This window comes from Antedon bifida, chromosome 4 (genome assembly GCF_963402885.1).
Source record: "Antedon bifida chromosome 4, ecAntBifi1.1, whole genome shotgun sequence".
NCBI classification, from domain to species: domain Eukaryota; kingdom Metazoa; phylum Echinodermata; class Crinoidea; order Comatulida; family Antedonidae; genus Antedon; species Antedon bifida.
This window is the reverse complement of record NC_136229.1, coordinates 31,666,087-31,677,914: the sequence shown is the minus strand read 5'-3', so window position 1 is coordinate 31,677,914 and position 11,828 is coordinate 31,666,087. Positions and strand designations below refer to the sequence as shown.

Genomic DNA, 11,828 nt, shown 5'->3' with positions numbered 1-11,828 from the left:
AATCCATACATACCAAAGTTAGCCAAATACAGTATGATAACCTTTACTACGTCATTCTTATCTGTCTTGTTATAATTCTTATGCTTTCACCCCTTTTTTTGTGATTTGATAAATTTATGTTAAAGCTTCAATTTGTATTAAGTTACTCATTTGTTGTATAATATACCGATTACAAAAAAATATTATTTGATTATATTTGTACTGAATTTTTCATTTTATGTTTAAGAGTGTTCTGACATCAAGTTGTTATGACAATTTCATTTTTTGAAATGGTACATTTTTTTAGGTATGAATGCTGCAGTGAGATCTGTCGTTCGAATGGGTATTTATGTAGGTTTCAAAGTCTACTGTATACAGGAGGTAAGACATTGACTGTACAAATTATTTTAACTGTAAACAAATGTGTAATTATGTTTGATAGGATAGAATTCATATTTCATTTTTGGATTATACAAGAATATTGCCAAAATCATTAAATTGGAATTGTTACAACGTAATTTTACAAATTTTAAAGCACGGAATTCCATTTCCTTATAAAATATGAGCCATGACTGTCGCCCTCAGTTTTTACAGTAACACTAACAGCAGTATACAAATAATGAATATGAATAATTTGTTTGTATAGCACCCTCTTTTGTCAGTAACTATAGTCTGATTCTTTACTAATAAAGTCTTAGTTAAGACCACGATATTGCAGTAGGCCTAATCGGTAGGCTTAACTTAGACTTTCTGGAGGTCTTGGATCTTAGATTAAAACAAAAACAGATATTTTTTCATACTTATAAATAATTTGTACTTAGATATATTATCTGTATTTGACATGATTTTGTATTTTCTGTAAAAAATTTGCACCTCTAAAGATTTTGCTCAATAGAATTGCATGTGAATCCCGTCCATAACAGTCCATAAGAGCGAATATTGAATTAACAATTAATAACTATAAATAACTCATACCCAGTTTGGCAAACTTGTACCTGAACCAATTTTTTCAAAATTCCTAAGAAATTGTAATGTAATAAAATATTTTGTCTGTAATTTTCCCAATTGTTTTTGTATATGCACTTTCAATTAAACATCTTAAGTAAAGATGAGAAAGTCTGACTAGCTCCACTTAAAAAAACACTTGAAAGTAATCATTTCTACCTTTTAAAAAATAATATAGGGTTACCAAGGTATGGTGAATGGAGGAGACTGCATCAAAGAAATGGCCTGGAACGGTGTATCGAACATTATACAACTTGTAAGTGCATGTTATAAATCTCATACCCAAAAAGAAAGTCAATGCTTGTTCTAAATGCTTTAACATACATGCCTTTGATTTACATTATCCACAGCATCTTCTTCTACACTATCAAACTTTATGTTACAAAAAAATGTGATGTGCCAATATAAGGACATGATGATGTCATATCACTAGCATATTTGGGCATATCACTAGCATATTTGGGCACATCACACTTTTTTGTCAAACAAGTTTGATAGTGTAGACAGAGCTTTACTGTTTCATTTAGGGTGGAACAGTTATTGGTAGTGCAAGATGTAAAGACTTCCGAGAAAGAGAAGGTAGAAAGAGGGCAGCATTTAATCTGATAGAGAAAAATATCGATAGCCTAGTTGTGATTGGTGGAGATGGCAGTCTGACTGGTGCAAATCTCTTTCGTCAAGAATGGTTTACCTTTCTCCAAGAGTTTGTGCAAGAAGGTACAGTGTCATTGAACAATAAACCATACCATTATTAATAATTGAATTGAAATATTTTATTTATACTGGGCAACCACTTCAGTCAAAGACTGGTCTCCTAGAGGGCCCAGTTATGATCAGTGGCTGTGATGTACTAGTACACCGGGGTAACCCTACTCATCTCAAAAGATGTACTACTAGGTTCTTTAAAGTGCACATGAGCTAGATGTGTACACTAAATCGAACTTAATTCTAACTACATAATTATTTTTTTGTCTACATTTTAGGTAAACTGGATTTACAAAAAGCTACACGATTTAAACAGTTACATATTGTTGGAATGGTGAGTTTTGTAAATTTATATATAGATGCCTATTGTCATGAAGTCTACACACTACTTGCTACAATTTACAATGTTTATTTATTCTGTAGGTTGGATCAATTGATAATGATTTTTGTGGAACTGACATGACCATTGGTACTGATACAGCCTTACACAGAATCATAGAGGCTGTTGATGCAATTAGCACTACTGCCCAAAGGTAACAAGAATGTATGCATTTTACTTAACCAATGGTTTGAGAATATGGTCTATTTCATGCCTGGCTTACCTGGATAAACCGACAATAGCCCGTGCTCTCCAGAGAGAGGGCTTAGATACGAATGTAAAATGATGACGGTGGTACTTTCTCACATGATTGTGGACTAGTCCATTATGGTACAGGGGTGTTCTAGAAACTTTTTACTTTCATAGGAGTAGATGATGGAGTAATACTGTATGATGAAGTAATACTGTATGATGTGTCAGTGAATTGTTTATATTTTGTTTCAGTCATCAGAGGACATTTATTCTAGAGGTTATGGGACGACACTGTGGTTATCTTGCTCTAGTGGCTGGATTAGCTAGTGGTGCTGATTGGGTATTTATCCCGGAAAAGCCGGCAATGGAAGGCTGGGAAGAAGTATTGTGCAATAAATTGTCTGAAGTTAGTAAAAACTGTATATATTTTTATTGTTTTATTATGTTACATATAGTCACAAATCACAACTTTATGTTATTTTATTAGCCTCAGTATTAAACATCTAATTTACAAACTCTTATGAATTGCAGTTTAATTGTAACAGTAAGTGCTCATATAGCAAATAGGTACAAATTGTTTTTTTTTTCAAAGTTGCTCAATTTATGAACAACTCTAGATTCCGTGGAGTACATTTTTACTGCATACCTTGACTTTCACATTACAGACTTTTAAAACATTCATGTTCATCTTTTTTCTGATATTAAAGAATATATACTTTTGATTGATTTGTTAATCTTAATTTGATTAAATGTGATTTCTGAATTTCTCAGAGTCGTGGATTTGGTCAACGTTTAAACATCTTGATTCTTGCTGAGGGTGCAATTGATCAAAAGGGCCAACCAATCACTGCACAGTATGTTAAAGAGGTTTGTCATTTGCAATACACATTTGAAATTCTCATAATTGGTTTTAAAAAAAATTGGGTTTTTTTTAAGCATCCCAGTTATCGGGCCAAAATGTCCCATTTTCAGCAGAAACGTGAAATTCAAGTATTATCAATTTATACTATTATTATTACAACCAAGTTTAAAATTATTGTTTGAAAAATGAACCATGAATTAGTGTCGAGTGAAAGCTAATATTGTAACATTGTAAAAATGAATTTATGTGCAGTCTTCATATAGTATTTCATTTGTTTTTCTTTCAGTTGATTGTTGAGAGATTACAATTTGATACTCGCATTACTGTACTTGGCCATGTACAAAGGGGAGGCAGCCCATCTGCTTTTGATAGAATTCTGGTAAGTGGTTACTGTATGTCAATTCAAGTAAAGTACAATTTTAGTCAATTAAAACATGGCCATCTAAATTGTACAATCTCTCTCATCACATTCATAAGCATAACTTACTTATAATCTGTGTTCTAGTTTCTCACAAATTTCAAGATAAATAGTATCACCTTGTTGTTTTTCTACAGTAATTTTTCTGGCTTTTGACAATTTAATCACAAAAATAACTTACAATTTCTGTAAATTTCCTTCAAACTTTGATTAATTTGTTTGTATTTGTAAATCTGTTTTTTGTTTGTTATTGAAGGGGTGTAGAATGGGTGCTGAGGCAGTATTAGCACTAGCAGATGCCAAGCCTGATAGTCCTGCTTGTGTTGTGTCTCTAGATGGTAACAAAGCAGTACGTGTACCTCTCATGTCATGTGTAGATAAGGTATGTTTGTTACGAAAATATTTTTCCTACTGTGAAGTTTCCACTTTGTATAAAGTAGAGGGCTCAACACAATGGCCTGTGTAATTGTTGCTGTGTTATTTAATATGTCTGTACCAAGGTGTGCACAAATAGGTGTGTACAAGTCAATGCTCAAACAAGATTGTAACAGGCAACAAATAATTGTTTAAATGCCAAGGCTGTTTTTCTACCACTTAGTTTTACCGAAAGATGACATGAAAGGACGGAAAATCAAAGGAAAGATTCTCCTTGTGTTTATTATATTTGTTGAATTCACATCAAAACTAGTTGTTCAAATATTTATGAATACAGACGTACTGCAGTCGTCATACTTTCATAATACCTACTTACCACAGACTTTTCTCAACAGGACCTGTTACCCCAGATCTTTTGCCACCTAGCCTTTTGCCACTGTATGTCTTTAGCAACCTAGACCATTTTGTCATCTCAGTCTTTTGCAACTTACAGAATAATTCTGCACTCATAACTTTTACGTTTTACTTTCATTACCATTTACATTTTAATTTAGGAGTTAAAGTGCTTAGAAAGTACATAGAAGCCGAGTGTTTCATTTTATAATAGGATTATTGGATATTTGTGGAAACAAAAACAAACATGTATGTACAATATTATTTCAGACCCAAGCTGTTGCTAAAGCTGTGCAAGAAAGAAATTTTCAAAAAGCATCTGATCTTAGAGGAAAGTAAGTAAAGTCTCTGATGTTTAATTATTTTATCAAAGTTTCCATCCATGATAATGACATTTTGTATTATAGCCGACATTCCACATGGCCATATTTAACTACTACACAGACTATCAATTTGGAAAAATTAAAAAATCAAGAGGTTTATGAAAGCATGTCAAAACTATATAGAGGCACAATAATTAGATTATCGAAAACAACTGGAAATAAACGAAAAAATACCAAAAATAAATATTTTAAAAAATATAGGCCTATACATAATTAAAATAATTGTGTATCCTCGACACAGACATGTAAATAGAGCGCATACGATCTACATGGGTACGTTTTGTTGTTGATACCAATTTTTAAAAAAACAAAAAACAGTTGATTCATAAAGTTGGACATTTAAAACCAGAAGCTCTAGATGTATCCCCACTGCAGAATCCTTCATACCCAGTACTCTTAAATAATCAATGTTTATGAAAAATCTCGGTCAAATTATCTTTAAAGAAAGTATATAAATAATGTTGTCAACAAGATCATTTATATATTAAATGAGACAGAAGGTTTTGATTGTTATCATTTCCTGAGTGTGTAGAACATACTGTAAAGCACGCATAAAATATGTAAGAATTAGATAATAAATTGCATATTTGTATGAACATAGACAACAATCACTTTAAAATGAAGACTATTACCTGATTGAATTTGATAACATAAGATTGCAAACTAATAATGATTCAAGATAACGCAAAAGCTTGGGAAACGTTTGTATATCTAATTTGCGAGGTAAATCAAATAAGACTATTTCATATGAAGCTGGGCAAAAAATAGTTTTTAAGTGACATTTAATTGGCCTTACAGACAACAGGATTAGTTAATAATCCTAATGATAATGAGTTAGGCTTAAGTTTAAGCTGAATGTGATTGTGATGTAGTAACATAATGATAAACAGCCATAGGCCTAAACACAAAAATATCTATATATGTTGTCATAACATTTGAACTGTAATACTACATATCTCTTTACAGAATTGTTAGATGTATTTGTCCCCAAAAACATGAAAAATTAATAAAATCAGGTTTTGTTTTAGACCATTTTGCAGTTTTTATAAATAGTAATTTTTTGTTTTTTATGTATGATAGAAAAGTAAGAAATAATAATAAAAAGTACTTTTCGTAAATGTTACAATTTCTTTTTCAAGCTGTTGTTTACTGCGATATTGACATCGTCGCACCCCTTGTTTTCCTGGGTCTGAATAATGTCATCATTTCATTGATTGATTGAAGATTGTGTTTTTTGTCATCCATGTTTATTGTGTCTATCTTTGATTCTCTAACTTTCCTTGCAGTTTTTCTTTTGTAAAATTGTCCCAGTTAGGTGTGTAGTTTAATTGAATGCAGATTCAATGTATTGAAAGGCTTGGAAAAATGAAAAGGAAAGAACTGTAATTTAGTATAGTAAAGCTTGGTTCCCTCTAGGATACAACTCAAGAACGTAAGCACAACGTAAGCGAGTTGTCCAATCACAATGCGATGGATTATAGAACTGTCGCTTGCCATTGGTCATCTCGCTTGCGTTGCGTCTACGTCCTTGCGTTGCGTCATAGTGTGAACAAAGCTTAAGGAAACAGAACCCAGTCAGGATTAGTAATAATATTAATACTGTAGAATATTTTGTTTTTATCTAGGAGCTTTAATAATAACCTAAAGACATACCTTACTCTAAACAAAAGGAAGCCAAGTGATGAAGCATGTACCATTGATGGAAAAGTGTGCGCTGTAAGTATATCAAATTTATATTTTTAATGGTAGTTAACATTTTTTACCTTTGACCTACATGTCCTATAACTCCATAACTAACAGTTGGACAAACTTTAAATAGGGCTTAAAATATTCCTAAAACACAATGTAGTACACTTTCCTCATGATTTGCACACGAAAATACATAGGGAACTGGACTAAATGGCCTGCATAGTATTCTGACCATGATTGCCTTCTGCCTTCTAAATCCAAGTTTGCTCATTTAAAATTTATTTGATCTAATAGATAATATTCCATACATGGTATATTTTTATTTCTAACATAGTTGTTTAGTGTTTTTTTTTACCCTCTGACATTGATTTTTTCAGAGTAATTTTAACATTGCCTTAATGAACATTGGTGCACCAGCTGCTGGCATGAACCCCGCTGGAAGGGGCTTTGTGAGAAGCTGTATGCTAAAAGGATACCGTGTGCTGGGTGTAGCTGATGGTTTTAGTGGTCTTCTCAATGACGATGTAAGTGGATATAATATGCCTATTATGAATCAGCTCCTAGGATGAAAAGTTCTTTTTCATGCAAATACTTCTTTTTATATCTTGTAACATATTTTTATTGTTTCACTTTTATATGTTTAAGGTGCAGTATGGGGAGACCATTCGATAGTGCTTAGCACTCATGGCAATCCCCAGGGTGCTGCACCGCTGTCATGTTTTATACGTTGTTATTTGTGCCTGAAAATTGAATAAAATTTTTAAAATAAAATAAAAAGTATAATTATATCTTTTCTGTCTGTTGATAATTGTGAATTTTTCATGCTTTTATACTATAATCAGGTGAAACCATTGGGATGGATGGAAGTTGCATCCTGGGTATCAGAAGGAGGATCCAACCTTGGAACAAACAGGTATGTACACTAGATAGCAAATCATTATTATCTTCGTTTGTAACACAGTGACCCTTGCTATTTGATTTGGTTAATTATGCATCACATGCCACATAAATGAATGATAAGCGTTGCTAATGTTCAGCAATTTTCTGCCATGTGAGGTTGTTGATTAATGCAAAATCAACCTGTAGTGCATTCCATCTATAACTGTTCTACCCCACCTCCAAAATTAGAGCGCTGCCTTTCTTTATTTACCTAGCTTCCCGGCCTAGACTTCAAAATGATTGGTTGATTGGATTTAATTGAATAGGTGTGTTATAACATATACTGAATGTTTTATATTCGTTGAATAGAGAAAATTGAGTTGAAACATTGACTGCTCATGAAATATTCTCACTATTTAACTCATAAACATTCATTATTTGTATTCTGTTTTGAGTGATTATTTAAACCCATTTTTAAAATATTTCATACAACATTTTTGTTTGTTTATTTAACCTGTTCAACTGAAATGTTTTTTGTTTTGTTTTGTTAGGAATATACCAGATAAAAACTGTAAGGAAATTGCTGATAAGTTCCGACAACATAAAATACATGCTTTGATGATATTTGGCGGATTTGAGGTTTGTCAATTAAATTATAATCATCAAACAGGCTTTAGCCCCCGCTATAATTTAACACCCATGTCTTTTTAAAATAAAATAATTTTATTTTTCTGCAACCCGGCGGATCATTTTTATCATTTATAAATCTATAGTGCTGGATCCGCCCCTGTCCAGTGTAAAAAAAGCATAGTTTAAAAAAAATTAATAGGAAAATAATGGGAAATCCAATATATGTCACATCATGTTATTTTTATTTTGTCCTCCTTGGACCAACCTCTTACAAAAGTAAAACATTTTAAACCTGTTTTAGTGTCTTTTTTATTTATTTCAAAATTACCATTTTTCATTAAAAAAAATATACATAGAGGTAGGATTAACACTGCAGAGTGAAAGGGTTAGGACACTAGTAGTTCAGACATTTTGAAAATTTGGATTTCCCAAACGAAAACGCAGATACAAATTCAAATGCAAACTTAAATTAAACTTATATTTGATTGCTGCATAATTTAATTGCTAAAAATGATTATTTGTTTACAATAATCAAGGTGTGAACACACCCTTAATACCACAGATCAATCAATTTAATTTAAGTTTGCATCCTACAATGAGAAGGCTGCCATGACCTTTGTCACTACAAAATATTAAATCCAATTAAACCAAGAGCTGCCTTCTTACCTACCCTATGAAAATAAATCATTTCAAACTTTATTTATTTTAAATTGCAATGTGTAAAGCTTTGTGAGGTAATACGTCACCTTTCATATTGTACACAGATTCATTTATGACTTTATTGCTGTACCCTATCAACCTCACTTCCTCTCAATGTTTATTTTTTCTTTTTGCCAAACTTAAGTTCATTTTATTGTTATTTAACTGTCGGAAGCATACACTTTGCAATAAATCATATTTGCTTACATATATAATGCATATCCTAGTCAAATTCAAGACAGAGCTGGTGCTGTAATGTTACTGATAATATATATGATTTATATAGCACCTATACCCACTAAATGGGCTCAAAAGGAGAATTTTTCATTCATTGAAATACTGCCTTTTCTATTTTACTGAAGCAAAACCAAACAGACAAAATTTAAGTGCATTTGATTTGACAATAAACAACAAACAATTAATTCCCACTTTAGATTAAAACAAATGGATGAACATTAATTATTGCTTTGAATTAAGTAATTAATTTTTTTTTTACTAAAAAAACAGGGGTATCAAAGTATTTTAAAGCTATCAGAAAAACGGAGTGAATTTGCAGAATTCTGCATTCCAATGGCACTTGTTGCAAGCACTATCAGTAATAATGTTCCTGGCACTGATTTCAGTCTTGGATGTGATACTGCCCTCAACGTCATAACTGAGGTAAGTTTTACATAATTACATTACAATCAAGAGTTTTCATCCAAGCTCCATAACAAAATGATGGAGATCCTGAGATGATCTGATACCAGGGTTTTTTTTGTGTCTGCCTTTTTTATCTAAACTTATTCATGCAATTGATTTTGTAACTATGGACGTCCGTTTCCAAATCAAAAGTAAAAAGTAAAGTTATTTTTGGAGAGTTACAAATTGAGCATTAGGAATTAGAATTTTTCTCCTATTCCCATTCACTATAATCTAATTTATGATAATTATATTCTACAAAGAATGGGATTTAAGTTAAGTAGCAAAATGTAGAACAAAGTGCAATATTACCTCATTACTGTGCAACAGTAGGTCAAATATAATAGTATATTAATTTTGTTATACAGTACTGATATTTATCACTTACCCACTCAATGTTTACAAACGTAAACATAAATCATTTTCTCAAAACAATTTACAAGGAGGCAGCAGCTCCCACATGAAGATTGATTTTGAAGATGTTTGTTATTGTTTCTGTATGAAATGGATATGTAGGTAAAGTTCATTCTTGAAGAAAACTAAAAATACACTGTACATTTCTCATTTGGTTTAAGGCACTTTGCAAGATAAAATAAACAAATTTGGGTTTTCTGTCATGATTCTTGTTTACAAATGATAATATATCTGAACATGATCAGCGTAATAGTCAGTGGAAATCATATTTGAAATATTTTAGTAAGAAATGACAGCGTCATACACTATTTATAATTTCTGTAGCTATCACAATCACATTAGTTACTTTCAAATACATTCCAATATTGTTTGAATTGACAGTTTATGTTGATGCATGTTTTGTGCTGAAAACATTCCAAAGGTCACCGAAAACACTGATTTTTCACACTAAATTGGTAAAGGTATCACAACTTCGCTGATACTTATCCAACTTTTGTCAGGAAAAGTCAAATTTGTTCAAAATTTAATAATCTTTACAGCAATAAATAAAATAACTATAAATGCTACGTAGTTTTCCGACTTTTAATTTAAAAGCTTGACGTGATATTCAACATTAAAAAGTTTCAAAATTTTACCACAAAATACTCTTCATCGTATGTGTACACTGTTGCACATATTGATTTGTTTGTATTGCTATGTTTTTGAAAAACAAATATTACTTTACAGTGTTTGAACCATCAAGAGCAATCCAAATTGCTGACATTAATTTGCTGGAGTGCATTCAACAAAAATGGCAAACTAGATATAATGCCTATCTGCCAAATAAAACAATAAAAACGGTTGATAAATGGTGTAGTAGCAAGAACAGTTACTCTAATTTTATCCTTAAAATCTTGACTATTATTGCTAATACATCAGTCATCAGTGATTGATAATATATGTTTCAATTAATGAATTCATAACATTACTGATTTCCATTGATAACATTATCTTGATTTTTGTCATGTAGCACGTAATTGATATAATGTCTTCCTTGTTTTTCATTCCTAAATGTCACCAATTCCCAAATGAATGGATACATATTATTTTGTAAGCTCTCAAACCTTTCTTACCTCAATTTTACTTCATTATTATGTTTTTAAATTTCTTGCAAATGGTGATACCGTATTGTTAGATCTTATAAAAGGCATAGCACAGTATTGCCACATAAAGTTAAACATTTTCAACTTGTATATTATACATAAAGTTAGACATTTTCAGAAAATGGTTGGTGACAAAAATGATTGATGCTTTATAGAATATATTTCAAATGAGATTAAAAATTCCAATTTGCTTTACTTTTAAATTTTGCTTAGGCCTATTAAAAATGAAAAAAGTACTGTATATATTCGATTAAACACTCTGGGGCGTTTAATGTTTTTAGGTATATAGTATAATCCTGTAGATACAAATATATTTTTATCTGCAAAGTGTTTAAAAAATTATTGAAAATGCAAACAAAGCTCATGTTTGTGGTTCAGCTTAAGCTTGCCAATTATCAAGGTTTAGTATTTATCTGAGATAAGTTTTATTGGAAAAAGACCAAATTCATTTCAATTATGAACATGTTATCCTTAATATTATTGAACATGTTAAGGTCAAGGTTATTTACATAATCAACCACTGGAATTCATTTTAAATCCTACTCTTTAAAGGAATACACATTTATTTATTTATAACAACTACTACATTTTTGCCCAGCCTCAAAAATTAAATGCATACAAATCTTACTCAGGTCCTAGACTAAGATCTATCAAATGTGACGAAATAGGAAAAAATCCTATATGCAAAATGCAAAATCAATCTTTCTATGCTATTTATCGAGTGTAATGTGAAAACAATACAGCGAGTTTTTGAAGCGGCATTGATTACAATTAATTTTTCGTAGGGATAACTTTTAAATGCAGGCACATATAATTTATTTTATTGCATGCTATTTTTTTTTGGACAGAAAGTTGACCCTTTCTTAATGTTACTTTCTTACCTTTTGCTTTTTAATTTAATGATCAATTATAGAATTTAAATTGTGTGCATGTTATTATAGTGATGTGCAACTTTTACGTAATAAAATTCAGATGCTGGGATAACTTTTAAATGTTACTTTCA

The 11,828-nt window shown here is 31.1% G+C and overlaps 1 protein-coding gene across 2 annotated transcripts in view; it reads left to right on the top strand.

The window, feature by feature from the left end:
* Positions 1 to 11,828, top strand: part of LOC144839799 (ATP-dependent 6-phosphofructokinase, platelet type-like) — a 97,245-nt gene that overhangs the window by 827 nt on the left and 84,590 nt on the right. For both annotated transcript variants that reach the window (XR_013611784.1, XM_078695297.1), the window contains exons 2-16: positions 287 to 360; positions 1,163 to 1,240; positions 1,512 to 1,701; positions 1,968 to 2,023; positions 2,113 to 2,222; positions 2,513 to 2,666; positions 3,032 to 3,127; positions 3,409 to 3,501; positions 3,797 to 3,922; positions 4,579 to 4,643; positions 6,317 to 6,407; positions 6,758 to 6,904; positions 7,223 to 7,293; positions 7,811 to 7,898; positions 9,096 to 9,248. Coding sequence is in view for 1 of the 2 variants with exons in the window: in XM_078695297.1 (XP_078551423.1) it covers positions 287 to 360; positions 1,163 to 1,240; positions 1,512 to 1,701; positions 1,968 to 2,023; positions 2,113 to 2,222; positions 2,513 to 2,666; positions 3,032 to 3,127; positions 3,409 to 3,501; positions 3,797 to 3,922; positions 4,579 to 4,643; positions 6,317 to 6,407; positions 6,758 to 6,904; positions 7,223 to 7,293; positions 7,811 to 7,898; positions 9,096 to 9,248 (1,592 nt within the window). In the remaining variant the exon portion in view is untranslated. The remainder of the gene's footprint in view (positions 1 to 286; positions 361 to 1,162; positions 1,241 to 1,511; positions 1,702 to 1,967; positions 2,024 to 2,112; positions 2,223 to 2,512; positions 2,667 to 3,031; positions 3,128 to 3,408; positions 3,502 to 3,796; positions 3,923 to 4,578; positions 4,644 to 6,316; positions 6,408 to 6,757; positions 6,905 to 7,222; positions 7,294 to 7,810; positions 7,899 to 9,095; positions 9,249 to 11,828) is intronic.